Raw genomic sequence first — 21,368 nt, forward strand, 5'->3', positions numbered from 1 at the left:
AAATGAACATTTAAATATAAGAGAGTGATTAAAAAATGCAAATAAAATAATTAAAAAGTAAAAATTTAAATAAATAAATACAATACAAATTAACAAGAAAGCTATACAATATACAATATACAATATTCAGGTAAGGGTAAATGACATCCTGGACATCCTCCCATCCTGGACAGGGAGGAACGCTGGTTTGAGCGCGGAGTCAAGGAGGCTATTTACGTGAAAAGGGAAAGACCATCTCTGAATCGAGGAGGGGGCCTAAGGGTACATCTGTCACCATCTTACAATGCTGTGATTGCAGCCATTCCCCAACTCTCTGTGAATGGTACTCATGGCCATTGGTCAGTGGTTGTTGATCAATGGTCATGAGAATTTGCATAATTACGATTAAGGAACTAACCTCCCAGCCCATTGTTCCTTCAGTGGGCTGGTTTCAGTCATTATGCAAATGTACTGTTTGTAAGATTGGGGAAACCTGCAGTCAGCTGAGACTGAAGAAGTCACTTTGATGAGTGACGAAACATTTCTCTCACTGAAAACGCTGCGTCCAGAGGAACAGAATCAACTTTTGGAGATTTGTACAAAGACTGCGATTCTCTGAAACTTTGACCATTTTAATTGGAAGAGGAAAAAATATAACAGGAAAAATAAAAGTAATAGTTCTGTTAACATGCATGTCAATTGAACTTGTTAAGCAAAAGCTAAAGGAAGCATTTATCACTCAGTTTCCTTTCAAATGATTCGAATGTTTCATGTTTTACTGTAAAGGTTAAAGGTCAGATTCATGCCTGATAATAAGAGAAACATCATAATGGTCGGCAGAGTTAGTCTTAAAGCTGCACTCAGCTGCAGCATCTCATGCACACACCTCAGGTACACAGACACCTCTCCACCTTTTTCACTGTTTGCCAGCAGTTAGTGCTGAAAAGCATTCACAGAACCCGCTCACACTCTCAGGTTAATGTCCTCTGTACGCGGGCCTGAACAAACACGCTCACAGCAGCTTCCCGCTTCTTTGTGACCGGGTTAGACAAGGTTATTCACGCTGCGCATGCTCACTGGTAGAGGATCTACCTGCTTGCACCTCTCCTCCAGGTTGCCCTCCCCGGGCAGAGAGGCCACGGTGCTGGTTCGGCCTGAGAAATCCTCCCCTGCCCAGTTATGAAGGGTCTAAGGGTGAGGTGGGTGGAGGAAGGACCATTAAGGGGGAAAAATTTAAGACATGAAAAAAAACAAAAAAACAGAACAAAACAACTGAAAATATAAAAAAAATGAAACATTTAGAGGAATTTAAAGGGATGAAAAGGGGGGAGTGTTTTAAGGAAGACGGAGGCTGACATGCCCTCCTACCTTGCGGACATCGGAGCTCTTGGGCTCGGTGGTCCAGGTGATGATGCGGGAAACGGCGAGGCGTGTCTCGCTGGAGTTGACAAAGTCGGCCGGGTCCATCTGCCTGGCCAGAGCTTCGATGTAGCGCAGGATGGCCACCTTCACCTTCAGGTTGGGGGTCTGCGTCTGATCCACGATGAAGCGCATCAGGATGTTGAACTGCTGCTCGTATGGGAAGGACTCCCTGCATGGAGGCGGGAAGGAGGAGAGAAAAACATCGTCAGAACACGAGATGAAGTTACACCCTCTTTTTTATTGACAACAGCTGCTCTTGCTTCAGTGAGTTCACACAACATACTTTATATTATATTTCCACATATTCTAAAGTAATTTATAAACTTTAAAAAAAAAACATTTAGTGCAAAATATCTCCTGTGCTCCACCTGCAGGACCAAATTAAATAACAGGATCACTTTCCCCTTTACTAAAACTGTGACTCGTTGCTCTTTTGTGTTATTTCCTGCACAGAGTTTGGTTGATTGGAGTTTAATTTGCTGCAGGATAGAAGCATACAGGACTTTTCTTTAATGATGAAAAGGTTTCAGTCTTAACCTCGTGACATCCAGAGCCTTCTGGACTTTGGCCTGGACAGAGCCCAGCAGGTCGGCGCCCATCTTCTTCAGCAGCTGTGTGAGCAGGACGAAGAGCCAGTCCAACAGGTCGTCCCTGTGCAGCACGATGAAGTCCACCAGAGTCTCCAGGAACATGCTGAAGACCTGTCACAGAGTCAGGGGTGATGATGAGGAGGAGATGTTTGAGTGTTTGTCTGCACATGTTGGTCTGAGACGAGTACACACGCAGTGAAATATGACAGCAGACAGTTCTCATGTGAGTGAGAGCAAACACTTACTCTCTGGTGTTTGTTAGAGTCCGCAGCAGCGAGGAGGCATGCAACAAGAAAACACACACTGTTAGTTTGTCCTGCTGTTAGTGACGACACGAGAGCAGTGAAATCAGCCACGACGCTCACGTCCCAGCTTCAGAGTCACAACAAACTCCCAGGTTTATCCCTCCGGCTCTCACTGTCCCCTCTCTCTCCACAGAAAGTGTGAACTGCTGCTTTCTGACGTCGGCTTTCACTTTTAATAAGAGTACGTGTGAAACATGCTGCCGTCTCACCTTGCTGTGAGGGTCCGCAAACATCCTGGTGAAGATCTCACAAAGCCTCTTCAGCTCCACACGACTGAAACAACAGGCACGGTTATTTTGTTGCCAACAGAAAGCTTTTATGTGCAGACAGAGTAAAGAAACAGGAAACATTACAGTTCTCTACTTTACTGTAGCTTCATTAGATAAACTCGACTTTGGGAGGAAGAGAAAATAGTGAGGTGAGAAGCACACTCATTTTCTCATATCCTTTTTTGTTTGTTTGTTTTAAACCAGAGGAGTCGCCCCCTTGCATAAATAAAAAAAGACCAGGGGTCATGAGAAACTTGTATCTAGTGATGGGTGTGGCTTTTTAGACTAGAATACACGTCCATCACTATATACAGTGTATAGCTACAACAGAGCAAGTTCGCTGGAGATCATCTCCTGAACCGCGCACAGTGCATTTCCAGTAGCTGAAACAGATCTGAACAGAAGTAGGAGTGTGTTGAAAACACAGCCTCTGGATCTCAGCCTGGACTGACCACTAAAATCTCTCTGCTTTAACCTTTCTGCTGACTGCCAGCATCAAGGTACAAGGTTGATTAGAAGTGTACAAAGACTACAAGGTTTCTTTTATTAAACCCTTCTTTAACAAAACTCCTGACATTAAACTCATAACCCAGCATGTTTCTTTACGATGAAACCTTATCCACCGCCCCTTTACATCAACCAAAAGTCCTCAAACCTGCAGAGGCGGAGCTTTTCAGACCTGTTTTCCACTGTTGGCACACCCACCTGAGCATCCTCTGGCTCTTGAGCAGGTTCTGCAGTCCCAGCAGTCCCTCCTTCCTCTCGGACCAGTTGGCGCTGGCACAGTGGTTCAGCACCTCCGCCACGTCCTCCGTCTGACGTAGGTAGTGCGGCGCCACGCCGCCGTTACGTGAGCTGTAGGAGCGCTCAGAGCAGGCGCTGGAGGCGTCGCTGTTGGCGTCGTCGTCTGAGTACATCCCCGGCGACTCGAACCGCCGCCTCACTGGCCTCCGCTACATCAGAGAGGAGATGAGAGAGGCTAAGTGTAAAGACAAGACTTCACAGGGTAAATGTACAGCTGTCAGAAGAAGTAGCATGCAGCTACACAGGCAGACTCATGGATGTTTCTGGTGTCATCGCATGAGATGGATGAGGTTACTTTGGGGTTTTTCCCCCCTCTCTTGTGAGTCCATATCAACATGCTGCTTTTAATGGAGCGATAAGCAACCCTTACCAAGCTAAAACAACTTGAAATAAAGCAAATCACTGCATCCATGTTTAAAACGTTAAAGTCAATGTGCACAGCTCATGCTCTGCATGCAGTGACAGGTGAGATCTACCTGTACCTTACTCCTCGAGTCTCCTAAGAGCTGAAATGTACAAAGTCCAGAGAGAAAGAGCAGAGAGGGCATTAACAGAGCTGAAAGAGCTGCGACAACATCTTTGATTCACATTTGTATTCACATTAAGGCAAAAACAGTTTTCTGTTCTCACCAGAGCATCGGCGACCGCAGCCTCGACTTCGGTGCCCGTGTTGAGGATCCTCATGGCATTGACTGAGGCAGAGATCCGAGCCTGATGGGACAGCCGGTCTGATGGGAGGAGGTCAGAGGAGGAGAAGCAGTTTGATTAGAGGCTTTAAAATCCACAGGCACGCCTCAATATTAAACAGAAACATCTCCTTCATGTAGAACTGATGATCAATAACAGTGACGTGAGTCTTGGTCCCGTTTTTGTGAATTCAGACAATTTAATGAGTTCAAATTACATGAGAAGAATTTGTGTTATTTACCTGTGCAGGTTGCAAATTTTTAAGTAACTGCTTTAAACCAGACCAAACCCACAGTGATGAGCAGAGAGGCTGTTTGAATGTAATATAATATAACACAAGTCCAGATCTGAGCAGCGAACAGCCTGTTTAATCAACTCAAATACAAAGAAATGCAAAACACAAGCAGAACTCCAGAAGTAAAACCCAGCAGCGCTCGCTAAAAAATGTGAAAAATAACAAACTCCATAAACTGCATGAGAGAAATAAACTTCATGATGCTCTGCAAAAAAACAAAAACAAAACACCAAACTGAAGGAGAAGCAAAACTTTATCTTCAATATTTACAAGCGTGAACTCCTGTTTCCTGTAGCCGTTTCATAGCAACAGGTAGGGGTGTAACGATTCACCTGATCCATAGTCAGGTTAATTACAAAACATACGGGCAAGTATTTGCTTTATCACGGGCATGATCAGCTGATAATGAATTAAGTATTCCCAGTTTTCTCTTTACTTGAAGCATCTTTAGCTTTCACCATGCTAACAGCCCACCGACAGCCCAACTCATAATGATGAGTTTAATAAACAAAAACGAGGAACTTTGTTAGAGAATCTTGACTGTTTTTGTGAGTATGTTGTACTCTGGCACAGAGTATTCCACCTTAAAGCTGCACCAGCTTATATTTATCTGACAGATTTACTGGGTGGAGGCAGGAGACTGCGGACGTTTGCACCCTGATTCAGAACCGTTACACCCCTGGTAGCGATAAACATGACAAAGGCAGCTATGACTGTAAGGACCAGGCCAAACTGGTTTAGTACCGCCCCCTGTAGGTGAATGAGATGTACTGCTTTACGTGCACCAGAGTGGGAAACTTCACTTAAGCATCTTTAAGGTTTATCTGTGGCTGGAGGCTACATCTGATTGCTCTGTAAAGGTTTCCAATATCTGACTGATTATTGATTACTTCCCACTCTGACCACAGGAGGCAGAGTCGACTTTGGCCATGCAAGGTGAGGCAGGAAGCTTTGAGCCGCTTTTGTTTTCGTTATCTGTTTAAATCTGCTCCACTGGTCACCTGAGTAGCACTCTGCAGAGGACAGGGCGCTGGTGGAACGGGAGTGACGGCGGGACGCTGAAGGAGGACGCAAAGTTAAGGAGAGACCAGGAGTGAGGATGTTATTTTACAGAGGAACTTAAAAGACAACAATTAGCTGCACTTTAAAGGAGTACCAGCAGACACAACCTGGACAATTAGACAGAGAGCATGCAGATAAAAAAGCAGGAAAAGTAAGGATTTAGTCAGACAGACGTCTGAGATTGTCTCAGCCTTCAGTTTTTGATACCATACTCACCCAGGGGGGAGAAGCCCCGCGCCGGGCTGGTGTCGCGGCTGCTCTCGCGACTGGTTTCGCGGCTGCAGCCCTGACTCATGCTCGGTCGAGGGATGCGACTCCGGGCTGCAGAGGCGGACACACAGACAGACAGAGAGCGGTGCAGGGAAGAGAGGTTAGGCAGACATGACACACCTGAAGCCCAGCAGAGACGGTTAGTGAGTCAGGCAGGCGAGCGAGACAGAGACAGAGAGGGGGGAGGCAGCAGGTGTTAGCATCAGGAAGACGAACCAGGAAGGTCTTTCGCCTCCAGTCGAGCGTGCAGGTCGACTCACATACAAGGAGTCCGATCTGCCAATTCTGACCGGCTTTACTGTTTCAGACAGCATCATATTTATACCAAGTTCTCAGATTTTTACTTTCAGTAATTCTTTTTCCACTTTTTAACTTGAACTTCTTCACAAATGCTCCCAAACCTGTGTTTTAAAAAAAATGCTTTCATTTTTAAATGTGTCTGTCTTCCCTCCCATACCCGTGCCTGATCTGGTGGGGCTGGTCTCTCGGCTGCAGCCCTGGCTGCGGTGACCTCGAGGTCGGCTCTTGTCGGTCAGGCTGGTGGAGGTGCTACCCGTGGCGGCGGCAGTGGCACCGGTGCCCATGGTGGGCCTGGGGATCCGGCCATAGGTGGAGCTCAGCAGACGCCCGGGAGAGCCTGACCGACTCCCAGCTGAAACACAGGAAGACATATTTCGGTGAACCAGTTCATATGTCTGTCACACCTTTGTTTAGGTTTCCAAATAAGTGGTAAGATTAGAAAAGTATGAAAAACAGTTACAAATCCATTTTTTAGTCACAGAAATGTTATTTAAGAAAAACGTTTATATTTTCTCTATGTATTTGAACAGACTGATATCTAAATTTGATCTATATCACTAAAAAAGCAGCAGAGTTACTCACGCTGGGACTGAGAGACGACTTTCCCTCGACTCCGGCCCCGTGTGTCTGTCACTGACGGACCGTTTCCTGAGCTTGTCCTCCTTGTTCGCACTCGACCTGCAGAGGCAGAGACGCAGGAAGACAAAAGCTCAAACACACTGAAGTCTTAAGACTGCTGTGACACTTCCTACATGTGTGCTTCATGCAGCAACAGAGGGACTGAGACTGAAGGGAGGAAAACCATACAGATCATCCTGAAGACCAGAGAAACACAGAGTCTGTCATCCATGAACACGAGCTTTAAATCCATAAAGACAGCAGACGGTAACATTAAAGGTGTTTTTGTGGGTAGCAGGGGTCACATGACAAGCATTTATTGGTCACTGAGAACAAATTGTTTCTCTAATGTCTCAGCTGCCAGATTCAAATGTGGAGACAGAAACAGATGGAGGAGATATAAAGACGCCACAACATTTACAGACTCGGAGAGGAATCTGTGCCTCATGCAGACGGAAGTCTCAACACGTCACCAACAACCTTTCATTCCGGGTTAACGAGCTGTAATGTGAGTGAACTGGTGCAAAGACTCAGGAACAATTACGTTATAAAGTTCACAGTAAAGGAGAGACACGTATACACACACATAGTAAATACAGCTGGCGTTGGTTGGGAGTCCCGCCTAACTCCATCTGGGTCACATGTCCTACATTTGGGTCCACTCAGCACCCCATCACCTCCTCCTCTCCTACATTAGGAGCTCTGTGTGTCTATGGGCTGCTTCTGTTTGATTCGTCTGCCTGATCAAATACGAGCAGAGACACATGACTGACTGCAGTCCTGCTTTTGTACATGTCTGTAGATGCAAGTGTGTCCTCTGCTTCCAGGAATCACTAGAAAGTCTGAGCAGCTGCTTCATGCACTGCAGAGAAAGCTTTTTTCCCCTAATCTGTGGATACAAACATCCTGAGCTCTGACATAGAACAACAAAGGCCATGTCGTAACAGCTGCACAAGCCAAGAAGTGGAAGAAAACAGAAAGCAGGACAGTTTTTCATGGTCTCCATGTTCGCTGATGGGCAGGTGTTACAGCCAGACGAGTGTCAGAGCCTGGGTGACAGAGACGGGGTGATAAAGCATCCACCAGTGCCCTCAGGAGGTCGGCACTGCTTCTGCTTTGGAGGCACAGCGAGGATCAGGAGACTCTTTTGTGTGTTTTTTTTCTGTTGTCTTTTCAAGTATACATCAATCACAACGTGTGCCCGGGAAGCCTTCAGCCACAGTGTGCATCTGCGTCACAGCCAGCGATGAAGTGCTTTCTTCATCAGTAACTAGGCCGGTCTCTCTGTTCGCTTTCTGTCAACACAGACTGTGGAAGTTTAACCATGGCCGAGGCCACAGAGACGCACGTTTGTGAAGTCTTCCAAAAAAAAAAGGCAGCAGGAAAATATCTGTAAGTCAGTTACTCACAGGCTGAAAGGTTAATGTGAACAGTAAAAGGAGCCACAACTGCACGTAAAGCTCAAACGATGGCTACAGCGAAGAGTTTTAGGTTTATTTGGTTTCAAACTAGACACAAAGAAGTGAATTCAGCCTGCTCTGCAGCTGAGGGCTGAGTTAAAGGAGCCACAACAGCCACAACATCACAGGCTGTTCCTCTTATTTCTGACAGATCTGACACCACCATGCAGGGATGTGAATTACAGGATGAAACCCTACCGACACCAGCACAGGAAGGTATTTTGTTTACTGACCACATGGAGAGCAGTTCAAGCCTCCACGTACTGACAGCCAGAGCGGGACTTCAGAGTCAGTGAAGTCTGAGCTGTTTGCAGGCCGACTAACAGAGGACTAACACTGCACTTCTCAGGACAGGAAACGCTGATTTTTTCATTCTAATGCTTTACATTTATCTACATGTCAAAACTACAGCTGAGGAGCAGAATCAGTTATTTACACAATCAGCTGACTCTGTTCTCAAGCAAGGAAAAACTGCATGTGATCGTAAAACAACTTCAGACTCAAAGCAGAAGCTACGGCTACTTTGTAACTCTGTCATCATATTTGTCTTTGTAACCGCACAGGTTGGTAGTTTTCCAGGTGTGTGTGTGCGCGTGTGTGAGAAACTGGAGTAAACCATGCACAGACAGTCCATGCACTGATTACAGATGACCACCATTACAGAACTGATGGAGGTAAAACACCCACCACACCCACACAGCTTACCGTCTGCGTTAACAGACCACGAACCGTCTGACAAGCGAGCGAGGCCGGGAGAAACACAACAGGGTTTAGGGTCAACAGGTTAGGCTTTAGAGGGGCGGAGGAGGGGTGGTAGTGGGAGGGGGGCATACACAGCAAATTTGATTTGGATGGTGAGCTTATGATCAGATCAGATCAACCTGAGACAAATGCATGAACGGCCCACACCAATTTATTTATTTGAGATTGATTCAGTAATCGTATTATCAGCCAACATGACAATTATATAATGAAAAAATAGAAATAGCATCTTGATCCTGATCATAAGACCTCCTGCCTGAAAGACATCAAATTATATAAAAAGCAGCAGAATCTGAAGCTGAATAAATGCAATTATTCAAAGTATTTGTTTGGGTTTCATTAGCACCAAACAGCAGATGGTGATTTTTTTACTACAAACTGTTATTTTAGTTTTTGTTGTGTGAACTTTTGAGCCATCTTTTTGTTTTTTGTTTTTATAAAGTGTGCTCTGTGATTTTTGCATAAATCGGCCTGTGCTCGTGGTCGTGCTTTTAGGTTAAATACGTTGCTATAAGTGGAGCTGCTGGTCCAGTTTGCAGCTAGAAGCAACAGCAGAGTGTGGAGCAGGATAACTGCAACGTGAGCAGCTGTCTCACCCAGTGAAGCGTAGGATCCAGGAGGCAGCGCCGAGGCAGAGCTGAAGGGCGAGGCTGACGACGGCACAGTGGAGGGTACGGCAGGCATCCTCGTGCGGGCGGTGGCGCTGGCCGCAGCGTTTACGTCCACGTCGCTGCGGGAGCGCTGGAGTGAGCCGGGGGAGGAGGCGGCAGCCGGCATCCTGGAGGTGTGGGCGGGTTTGGCTGGAGAAGGACAGATAAAGTCAAACTGTTTAACGGCAAATCAACTTGATCAGAGGCAGATCAGATTAGATCACCTCTGGTGCCTTTTTTGCTTTAATAAATCGAATTTTCTTGCATTTAAGTGATAACAGAGCTTTTATTGAGGAACACACACTAGACAAATACGTGCTCCTCTTAAAGCTCAAAGAAAACATGACAGGAGATCATCTGCTGCACGCAGATTTAGGTTTTTCTAAATGAACAGAAGAGCCAAACAAATAGTCCTTACATCGGGCTGAGCTGCTCCCAACAGTGCTTTTTGCAGACAGAGGTCGACTGTGGAAGAAGCGAAAGAGAGAAGCTTGTTTAGAACAGCAAAGAAATGGTAAGTGTGAGATATCAACTGTCACAAAATCATTCAAGACTTCCCCCAAAAATCTGCCAGTGCTGCTCCTTTGTGTCAAAACAAAAGCCCTTTGACATGAGACTGAAACACTGATTGACCTGCATTTACAGCTGTGGAAAAGTATTCACTGTTTTCCTGATTTCTTTTTTTAAAACTAATAACTGGTTGTTCCACCGTTGGCAGCAAGAACTGCAAACAAGTGTTTGTGATAGCTGACAATGAGTCTTTCACATCACTGTGGAGGAATTCTGGCCCACTCTTCTCTGTAGAATTGTTTTAATTCAGACACATTGGAGGGTTTTCCAGCATGAACAGCCCGTTTAAGGCCAAAACATTTCAATCGGATTTAAGTGCAGACTTCGACTCGGCCACTTCTTCAGTGTATGAATTGATTACTTCTTCACACAGGGCGAGGTAGGTTGGATACATTTTACTTTAATAAATGAAATCATCATTTAAAAACTGCATTTTGTACGTATTCAAATGTGTGACAGAATACCACACTGTAATATCACAGTCCCACCTCATCAGCAGGACGGCTTAGTTACATTAGTTACATTAGTTACATTCTCTGCTGCTGTAAATCACATCTTTTAAAAAAAGACCATCTGTGACAAACAGCTCATCCGCGGCGCACACACACATCAACACAGCAGCTTTTTATTAGACGTGGACGGCACAAAGATCAATGAGGCCCTGAATATGTTAATGAGACAGGAGTCAAGTGACAGAGAGGAAAGAGACGGGAGCAAGAAAGTGATCTGCAAAGGCAGAAATTCATTCGAAGCGAATGAGCGGGCTGGTGTGGCAGCAGCACTACTGTATGTGACTACAGGACAAGTTCAAGCTTAAACCGCTTAATGCAGTCATTTCTATTCAGTCTATGACAGCAAAAAGATCAATAATCAGTCCAGGAGCAGAAAACTACACATAGATTAGATGTTTCCATTATTTCTACATTAAAGATATGTTATTGGGTGAGAACTAGTCTTCCATCCTTGTGTTTTCCTCTTTGTGAGAAGATAAAGAGATGTGAGTTAGTCAAAAAACTAGATGAAGGGCCACAAAGATTAAAACCTTTTCTCCCTTTATGACTTTAATCAATAAACTGATCAATCGGGGAGGAGGAGAGGAAGTCTCACTTGAGGCTCTCCTGAGAAGAGGAGGAGGAGCGGTCAGAGGCGGGCAGCGACATCAGACTGTCTCCGCTCCTCAGGTGAGCCTGCAGAGCTTTCTGATAGGACGACTCCAGGCCCTGGAACAGCTGCTCCGCCTCCCGGCTGAAGTGACTGTGGAAGCTCCAGTAACACCTGCAACATCAAGCCAGAGGGCCACAAACCTCCATTAGGGCACAGGCTGATAAACATTCTGCTTTTATGTCCTTTTCCTTTGTTTCTGTAGGTTTAAGGTGCGAGTGCGCTCAGACTTACTTTCTGGCCACAGAGCGAGCCTCAGCGTCTGCATCATGGATCCCTTTCTTTATAGTCTCCATTAAAACTGTGCCGTGCCTGCAGGTGGAGGAGAACAGGAAAACTGTTCGTGTACCTGCTTTCATTGAGAGGCAAACAATGCTTGAACATGCGCGTGTTTATTTGTGTGCTGATTTCTTTTCTCCATCCTCAGTGCTCCTTGTTGTTAAGATGTGTTTTATACATACATACATATATGGTGTCGACAATACCCAAAGCCTTTCAGGCTGAAAATAAGCAGGTTTAGGGACACATGGTTAGCTGAATGAAACGTTTATAAAACTTTAGGGTTTTGCCACCCTAAAACCTTTAAAGTTTGATCTAGGATATTTTATTAATATTTATTATTTTATCAGCTTAATGACTGTTACAGCTGCTTTAGCTTTGCTGCCACTTTTGCGTCCCACTGAGATCACTGTGGCTCAAAGTTTCAGTGGCGTTAACATTAAGTACAGTCAGTGAAGATAAAAACAGGCCAAACTACTCTGTCATTCAGCATGGTCAAACTCAACCACCATGCATGCAGCACTATCTCACAGCTGTAATGACAGGAAGAGTCGCAGCCTGCACACGCCCCAGCATTAACTGCAGCAGTGACCTTTAAACTGCCATCTGCTGTGCAGCCTACACTCCATCAGCTCTGCTGGCACTTTAGTCTCTTACGGCTCTATTAATCAATATTTAGGGATGTTGCTCAGATTGTGCTGAATGTGCAACAGGAGGCAGTTGCATAGAGAACTTTACCAAATAAAGCACAAAGTGTGGATTTAAATCTGATGGAAAAAGTAAAACGATCACAGCTTGTGACCTTTTTTTTAATAACAAAACCTAAAGAAAGGTACTGAGGTTCAAATCAAAGACCTAATTTTCTCAAATTAAAACATTTTTAGTCCTTTCTCTTAGTAAAACTGATTTGTAGCTCAATGACTCAGATCCGCACACAGACAGCCTCTGACTGAGTGATCGATGAGAACCAGAGCGCTCCCCTGACACTGAGGGGTCAGCTCGGGTTTCTCCCTGGCGGCGGCGGCTGCAGGAAGCAGCCGGGTGGAAACACAAAGAGCTTTTTGGTGGCAGACAGAGATCCCCCGGCATTGCCATGGAAACCGCTGAGACAGACCTTGACCCGGCCGGTGTCGCATTTCCTCACAAGGTAGCATGTAGCGCTCCAAGTGTCCCACAAATCACTGTCACTGCTATTGTTTTGTGTTTACTGCATGGCTCTCTGCGTATTCCACAGTTTACACACAGTTAGTGCTGAAGGCACGCCTCAGATACTACTAACCATTAATCCAACTAAACCTGTGAACCCCTGCCATCAGCTGACCCACTGTTCTATTTTTCCTCACCTCTCCAGACAGCTCGTCTGCCATTCCTGCAGCAGCAGGTCCAAGAACTCGAAGCAGCGCCTGCAAACAGGAAGAAAGCAATCAAATTATTTTTGAAATAATCATGAATATTAAAATCTAAATTAATGTAAAAATGAAGCAAGAAAGATATACATAAAAAATATTATAAAACAAATAAATATAAATAAAATTGAAATATATATAAAATAAAGCTAAATTAGAAAAAATATTAGAGTGAAATGAAAGAAAAAAAAGTTGATAAATTCACATTTAAAATGTAAACAAATATTAATAACATATATGAAAATATAACATAAACACATGAATATAAATGTAAGAAAAAGCTTAATTAAAAGAAAATACTGGGATGAAATTAAAACAAGAAATGAGGAAATAATAATAATAAAACATGTTTATAATTAAGAAAATAAATAAGTATTAAAATAATATAATTTACATAATACGGACTTACGGTATAAAAATTACTACTTATAAAATAAAAAAGGAAAAATACTTAAAAAAGAAATTACATATGTATGAAAACAAAAACAAAATATAGAAAACACAAAAATAAAGGAAAAAACTAAAAACACAATACTACATATACAGATAAAAATAAATTAAACAAAGACAACATGAATCAAAAATAAACATGATAAAAAAAAATACCATCAACAATAATAAATTAATGATAAATATAAACATATAATTATAATAATAAAAACTATAATAAAACAAACTGAACTCAAAGAAACTGGAAAAAAATAAAACCACACTAAAATATTATGAAACAATTATAAAGACAAAAACGATCAAAGAGAAAATGTGAGTGTGTCTCACCTTCGCACAGCCACAGATTTGGAGGTACAGTTGCTGGTGATGATGGGGATGAGGCGTGGGTAGTGTGTGTGCTGTTGAGAAAAAGGCAGAAGGAGCTCTCTTAATTTACTTCAGACAGACAAGCTCCTGCATTTGAATTCATTTAAAAAGAAATTTGTTCCATCTGACAACAGTCAAGTCTTTTCTTCTGGACATGAAATGTGATTTGATCAAATTTTCTGTGAAATCCATCCTGTTATGACATCAGGCTAACATTGTTATGTCTGGAGAACATGTTCAGATCAGATAGAGCAGCTAAGTCAGACCATGCATGGATGAAGATTTAATAGGTTTAAAGTTAAACTTTTTTCTTCCTTGAATGTCATAGTCAGTGATCAGCATCGAAACCGCTCGCAGCCTCTGCTTTATCGCACGTACTCTGAGGATGAGATGGATGGCGGCCACGCCGGACGTGGCCATGACTTTGGCACTGTTGGGGACCAGGTTGAGGAGTATTGGCATGATGGCCTCTGCTGCGTGATCGAACCGGTTGCCGAGCACTGACGACAGGTGTCTGATGGATGGAGAGGAAGACAGATGGATTCATTTCAGCTGTGCACTAATGACAGGCAGGAGGAGACGATCAGCCTGGTTTTATTTTCCTTTTCTTTTATCTTGTGAGCCATGTGCCTTACCCCAGAGTGATGCAGGCCTCCCTCACCACCTGAGATCGCAGGTCCTTGGCAGACAGCTTGAACGCCGCCTCCATGAGACGCAGCTGCTGCAGGAAGCCGTCGAACTCTGGTGCACCGGCCAGTAGCAGCGAACGCACTTTCTTCAGCTGGTGGAGCACAAAAAAAGTTCAGTACACACACACCTTCACTGATATTTCAAACTGAGGCGAGGGCCAAGGTCAGGACATGTCCTTACAGCTGCCACTCTCAGCTCCCAGTCCCGCTTGTCGTCCGACAGCACGTCACGAATCTTCGTCATGGCTTCCTCCACCTCCCTGTTAGAGTAGATCTGATGGAGGAGAGAGAGAGGAGAAGGTCCACACACGAGCAGGAGTCTTACTCCCTGCAGATGGAGACGGTCAGCCGTTTGAAGTACATGTCACATATGTACTAACCTGCACTGTGGGAACATCTTCAAACGCCTGGATGAAGTCCTCCTCATCCACGGCTCCAGCACTGGACCCGTCCCTCCCTGCAGAAAACACAGCAGAAAGAATTACAGATCCACAAAACGCAAAAACTGTCATCTTATTTTTTTTTACATCCTCATGAATAAATTTGGGTGGCGATGCGGTGGTTCTGACCTGCAGACTTGCTGCCGGGGGCAGGGCGTTGAAATGAACCCATGCTCACCGCCTTCCTCCCGGACAGCGAGGTTCCTTTGGACGAGGACGAGGAGCGGCCGCCGTCCACCGAGTCATCGTCCTCGAAGTTCTTGTCTGTTGGGGAGGAAGAAAAGAGAGGGACAGTCATGTGACTGAACAACAAAGTTCTCACAAAGAAAAACGCCACTGCTGAGCATCCAAACAATGCGGCGCAGCAGGAGGACTCTGACATTTCTGCGATTGGACTTCAGCTGACGCAGAAGGCATAACTCGCATTCCTGTAACACCGAATTAGCGAGCTGGTAATGGCGAGGAGGGCAGCAGGTCAGAGACACAATGCCCTGACAATAAAGACAACAATTAGCCCTGTGTTCCCAGCCAGAGCGACCACAGGAGGACCGACTCACATCCTCAGGGCAACCATCTGAAAACTGACTACATTTATCCTCCACACTCTCAGATTTTATGATTATTATAAACAAATAAAAGCTTTGCTTCATCAGAGAGTCACACTGATGGTTTCCCTTATCTCCCCTGCTTGATACTGACACATTATCGCATACAAATGATCATTTATGAGACAATCCGCTGGTTTCAGACTCTCCAATGTGAATATTTGTTGCTGTCATACATCATTATAGATATGATAAATGGACACGGGTCATACTGAGTATTTTTATTACTTATCTTTAACAAACAAATGTTTTAGTCCAGCTAGTTACACACTGCTATAATGCCAAATATATATTTAATTAATGATGTCAGTGTATGTACACATAAACCCACTGAGCCTCAAAGTTCTTTACGTGCTCAGTTTTTTTCTACTCTAGGATCTGAACATGAGACTGATCCCAAAAAAAGAAGCATATATCCCTAATTATACAGACACCTACCTGCTGTTTACAAGGCCCCGTTTTGAAAGTAAAAAACGTTAGAGGAGGAGCTAAAGCATGACAGCCCAGTATAAGACAAGTATGGATTATTTTGAATTGTGAACCATGCAAAGCTACGGTAGCATAGTAAATGAATACACTAATAAAATAATTTGTTGCCCTTTAGAAACAGGAAACAATCATTCTGAGTAAAATGCAGCTGAAATATATATTATCAAAATTAATCATTAAGGGAAATGTGTTTGGTATAAACTGAATATATGCTAAATAGTACATTTCATTTGATCAGATTCCACTAAATTAAATATTTTACATTGTTCTTTTAAATAAAACTTACATGTAATCTAATTACTAATTAAAACCAGTTTTCTGAGAGTAAAGATTGTGGATGTGGAAATGAGCAGAGCACATGGCGATGTCTTTGTCTTCTCTTCCTGTCATGTAAAACAAACAGGCAACAAATCCTCACAATTCAGGGGCCAGATCTGGAGAATATCCAGCAAACCATCTGTTTCACCTCTAATCATTATAAATATAATCTATTACATTTGAACTGATCAGTAATTGAACCAAAATACAGCAACAAGAAGCAGCTGAAAGAGGCCCAGCCCTGTGCAGATGTCTCCTGCGGTGGACGCCAGAGCGCCACGTGAGCCCCCCTCAGCACAGGAATCTGCCAGGCCAGCAATCAATCCTTTTTCATTATTTAGAGTTTCAACACACACACGCACACACAAACACACACAGAGCAGCAGGGAGCTGAGCCAACACATCAGTCATGTGACATCAGGTTGGAGGTCTTCCTCACAGCATAACACACTGTGAGTGTGTGTGAGGGAAAAACACAGCCTCACCTGTCACCTCAAGTTCAGCACGCTAACACAAACAGAGCGCGACACCGAGAGAGGACCAGGACGGTGACAAACATGTTAGCACCAGATGAAAATCCAGCCACAGCAGCTCTGAAACTACAGCTACTAACAGCGTGACATAAGAAGACGTTTGGACGGCGCTTTGCTTTCTGTCGATCGATGAATTTAATCTTATCACGGCTTCTCTGAGAGGGGTATCATCATCACCAGTGTGCTGTCTTACTGTTAAAAAGCCTTGTAAAAGCCTCGGGTGATGTTTCATAAGGAAAAAAGAAAAGCCTGCGTCGGTAAAGCTACTTTCTGATCAACAATCTGTTTTCATATGTTGCAGGTCGGACATTAGCCGGTCTTTAACCTGCTTGCTCCTAATTACAGGAGTCTTTTCTTTTTACTTTAAACATCGCGGCTTTGACTCAGAGAGGGTCATCTGTTAATCGAAACTCTGGAGGAGACATATGCCGACATATGTCAGCAAAGATAATGACTCGAGTGTGAGGTTAAAAGGGCTTAGGTACAGAATAAAGAGAGCACTTGTATGAGCGTGTGGGTGAATGAGGCTTATTGTAAGCAAGTACTATAAGTGTTTAATCTGAGTAGAAGATGGCTGTAAAAGTACCAGTCCATTCAAACTCAACACAGGCACAGGCTCTTGAAACACACAGACGATTTCCAGCAGTGAGAATGTGTCTGAGGCAGAATATTTCCTGCTATTTTACATGAAAATAAAAGATTGTTACCAAACGGTACAGAAAAGACGACAATTTCAGTGCATCAGTCCAAACATCCACCTGGCTAACAGTGAACCACTGAGGTTACATTTTAGCCACCACCTAAAGAAGCACAGCTTTGAATCAAGCCTCATAATTCTTCAGTTCTAACCTCTGCCTGTTAAGTAAAGGAACAGACGTGACCATAAACATAAGAGTAAACAGGCCCTCGGTGGATTTCAGAAGTTACTTACTGTACTTGTGTGAGGATTCTTACAAATGCCAGAGACAAAGAAAACGAGGTGACAACAGCCCTCAAAGTGCACCACAGACATAATTTACAGAATCAGAGGAGGATGGGCGACAGAATGAAGCCTTTCACATCAGATTTAACCTTCACGGCTGAGTTTTTATCAGCTCGTCCTTCCACTCTGATCACACACAAGTAGATTAAAAGTTTCAGTGTTTACTCATCACACTTGCTCCTGCAGCTTCCTGACCTGAACCCTAACACACATCACTTCCTATGCATTGTCCACACAACAATCCAGCAGAGAGCAGGCCAGGAAAAGACAAAATCCTGCTGTGTTTACGATCGAGACCAGGCACACGCGTTCCCCCTGGAATCACAGCTGTACCCGCACCGCACCTTCATCACCGATCACGGCTGCGAATCGATATCGATATTTGATTTAGTCCAGAGGAAGAGGAGCTTACAGGAGCAGATCCGCCTGCAGACCAGTTTCCTCAGCATGCCGGCAGACAGACAGGCAGACAGACAGACAGTCAGGTGGTCCTCCGCTCCTCTGTGCTCCTCACATCTTTTCCTCCAGCTGTGGAGGGAAAAGAGGGGAGGGAGAAGCCGAGCCTCCCCCCTCTCTCCTGTCAGGGAGCATGTGCTCCCAAACGCTCTTCCTCTGCGTCTTCGTCCTCTAATTCAAACACGCTCGCAGTGAGGACAGAGGATGGAGGAAGAGGAAGAGAGGGGATACAGAGGAGTGATAGAGGTGGGAGGGGAGGAGGGGAGGAGCAGACCAATGGGAGGAGGAGAGGAGGAGATGGGAGGGGTCGCTTAGGGGACAAACCCCTGCGGTTTCTGAAGCGGAGGCGGTGCTGGTGGGCGGCGCTAGAGATGAGGGACAGCTACGGAGCCGTGATGACTCAGGAAAGAGGGAGGAGGGTGGGAGGGTCGGTCTCTATAGGAAGCCGGTCCCCTGTCGGCGTTAACGTCAGGCGTGGAACCTCCACCAAGGTTCCTCCGTCAGCCCACAGCAGCAGCAGCAGCTTTATCTCAGCAAGGTCACTGCAGCTCCACACATGTGAGAAACTTCACTGTTAGCGCTGAGGTGGAGCAGGAGGAGGCTGAGTGATGTCACAGAGTCTGTGTGTAAAATAACAGTTTCTAGCGTATGTCATCTGATCTGGACGAGACCCAACGCTGTTTTTAGGTTATACAGATTTATTGATATTATAATTGACTTATTATTATATTTGTGTTCTGACAGGAGCTGAGTACCGTAACTGTAGTACAGCATAGCTTTACTTTTTAAATCCCACACTATACCCACTATACAAGAAATCTTGTGACATAAAGTGAAATATGAGGATCAGATTAATCTGAGAAAGCGTGACTGAAGGCCTGAAGGAGGAGCAAATAAACTTATGTGCGATTAGAACTCGGCCATCATCAGTGTGAAATCAATTTTGATGAAGTCGCATTAAAGGTGGACCTAAAATTAACTGCGCATAGAAATAATGATAAACCATCAGGTTTCTATTACGAAGTAATAATAAAAAGAGAAATTCTTCACATGTTGTTGTTGAGAGGCCCGTTTTGTTTCACTTCACATATCTGTGTGATATCATATTCCTCTTTTAGGTTGTGTTGCGCTATTTTGTTCAAGCATTTGGCAAGAAGGGAAAATCCTCCTCACATTCCTGCTCAGATGTGACTGACAGAGCTGATCCTGTCCACTCATGACAGCTCTCGTGATTCCACAGCTCTCTGTTGTGACCGTTTGTCACAGAGAGCTGCTGAGGAGGGCAGGAAGTCAGACAGAGGAACGGCATAGAGCATCTGGTCTTTTTTCAAAATAAAAGACACTATGAAAAATACGTTTGCTTCTGAAGTTCTCTCAGTGCGATCTGAAGCTGCGAGAAGCACCCAGTTAACCCAGCACCATCACAGTGATGTAAGAGTTGGTTTTTCTTTAAGTAACCAACCAACACTGCTGGTCTGCATGGATGATGCTTTGAGCCCTGACTGCACAAACTGTAACGCCATCAAAGCATCACAATCATTCATAATCATGTCTGAGGAGAGCCTGACCTGCTGTGGTCTTCATCTCTGAGCTAACGTATCATACATAGACCAATACTGACCGACCTGACTGTTAAATGCACCCTCTGAATGCAAGCAGAGCACCTCCACCTTTAACCCCTCAGGAGAAAACACACAGACACTCCCCCTGCTGTCACCGTCAGCTTCATTTATATTCATCAGCATAACCTTGAAGGTCAGACAGCAGAAACTGCTCAGTCTGGTTTAAACAGTTTTCCGATCAAAGGAGATACTCGTGCACATTATATGTCAGAAAGCTGCTCTGCTTCCACAAGATGGCACAGTTACCACACTTGATGCTGACAGTTAGAGCCATAACACATTTCCTTTCACATCCTCGTTCTTCTAGTACACGGGCAGGGAAACAGGAAGACAGCGCGGACATGCAGAAGGTCAAGAATAAAAATAACAAAATATCAGTTCTTCAAATACTTAAAACAGTTTAAAGAATCATTTCCTACATTTCTTACTCTATCTTCTTCTTGCACTGTTGTCGTGTTTTTGCTTCATTTTTGAAATATCTAACAATCTCAGCGGCCTATAAATAAATGAACTGCCTCAACAAGTCTTCATTCATATAAATAATAATGGATTGGATTTATATAGCACTTTTCAAGGCACCCAAAGCGCTTTACAATACCACTATTCATTCACTCTCGCATCCACACACTGGTGGAGGCAAGCTACAGTTGTAGCCACAGCTGCCCTGGGGCAGACTGACAGAAGCGAGGCTGCCATATCGCGCTATCGGCCCCTCTGGCCAACACCAGTAGGCAAGTAAGGTAAAGTGTCTTGCCCAAGGACACAACGACCAGGACAGCGAGCCCAGGGATCGAACTGGCGACCTTCCGGTTACAGATGCGATTCCCAACCCCCTGAGCCACGGTCGCCCAGTAAATCTGTCCCTTCACGCTTTTTCACAGTGATGCAAAACAATAAGCCCTCAGTATCACTACATGCACATCCTGAATGTATGCTTAAGAAACACCATCTTGAGTTTAAACAGAGTAAACAGAAACGCTCAGAGGATGGACACAGGATGAAAAAAAGCATCAACACATAGTTCTTTACACACAGAGCAGCTCTGAGATGTGTCTAGAGCAGGCATGGGCGAACTACGGCCCGGGGGCCACGTGGGGCCCGTTAAACGTTTTGATCCGGCCCGCCAAACTTGAAAAAAATTTAATAAATTAACCTTGTTAATGTTTTATTTCCCCTGCAATTCTGATGTTTCCTCACTAGATGGCGCACTCTAGATATATTGGCTTTGTTGAGGTGAAGCGGCGTAGGCCTATTACTCCACGTTTGCACTTTACCCTGTGACCTACCGCCCCTCTATGAAGATGAGCGGTCCCAAGAAAAGGAAAGTGGACAGAGAATGTCGAGTGTTCAAAAAGGAGTGGACAACTAAATATTTTTTCACTGAACACCGATCATCTGCTGTTTGCCTGATATGCCAAGAAACTGTGGCGGTTTTTAAAGAGTATAATATTAGCCGTCACTTTGCCACAAAGCACGCAAATTATGCTAGCAAGCTCTCAACAAAAGAACGGGAATCTGCTGCTGAGAAG

At 44.5% G+C, this 21,368-nt stretch overlaps 1 protein-coding gene across 14 annotated transcripts in view; it reads right to left on the reverse strand.

Moving 5' to 3' along the window:
• LOC308393396 (CLIP-associating protein 1-A-like) overlaps positions 1-21,368 on the reverse strand; it is a 55,645-nt gene that overhangs the window by 12,936 nt on the left and 21,341 nt on the right. For 2 of the 14 annotated variants that reach the window (XM_080877119.1, XM_080877124.1), the window contains 21 exons: positions 14,964-15,098; positions 14,775-14,851; positions 14,576-14,668; positions 14,341-14,486; positions 14,084-14,219; positions 13,667-13,737; positions 12,827-12,886; positions 11,439-11,516; positions 11,151-11,318; positions 9,892-9,938; positions 9,420-9,623; positions 6,566-6,661; positions 6,141-6,335; positions 5,630-5,734; positions 4,000-4,097; positions 3,846-3,875; positions 3,271-3,518; positions 2,506-2,569; positions 1,939-2,102; positions 1,348-1,570; positions 1,072-1,167 (listed from right to left, as the gene is read on the reverse strand). In XM_080877119.1, the coding sequence (XP_080733245.1) occupies positions 1,072-1,167; positions 1,348-1,570; positions 1,939-2,102; positions 2,506-2,569; positions 3,271-3,518; positions 3,846-3,875; positions 4,000-4,097; positions 5,630-5,734; positions 6,141-6,335; positions 6,566-6,661; positions 9,420-9,623; positions 9,892-9,938; positions 11,151-11,318; positions 11,439-11,516; positions 12,827-12,886; positions 13,667-13,737; positions 14,084-14,219; positions 14,341-14,486; positions 14,576-14,668; positions 14,775-14,851; positions 14,964-15,098 (2,534 nt within the window). Of the gene's footprint in view, positions 1-1,071; positions 1,168-1,347; positions 1,571-1,938; positions 2,103-2,505; positions 2,570-3,270; positions 3,519-3,845; positions 3,876-3,999; positions 4,098-5,629; positions 5,735-6,140; positions 6,336-6,565; positions 6,662-9,419; positions 9,624-9,891; positions 9,939-11,150; positions 11,319-11,438; positions 11,517-12,826; positions 12,887-13,666; positions 13,738-14,083; positions 14,220-14,340; positions 14,487-14,575; positions 14,669-14,774; positions 14,852-14,963; positions 15,099-18,173; positions 18,380-21,368 lie in introns of those variants that run through there. The other 12 variants (XM_080877123.1, XM_080877126.1, XM_080877125.1 and 9 more) reach the window with 12 other exon arrangements.

The sequence above is a fragment of the Rhamphochromis sp. 'chilingali' genome (assembly GCF_963969265.1).
Source record: "Rhamphochromis sp. 'chilingali' genome assembly, chromosome: 3".
In the NCBI taxonomy this organism is placed as follows: Eukaryota; Metazoa; Chordata; class Actinopteri; order Cichliformes; family Cichlidae; genus Rhamphochromis; species Rhamphochromis sp. 'chilingali'.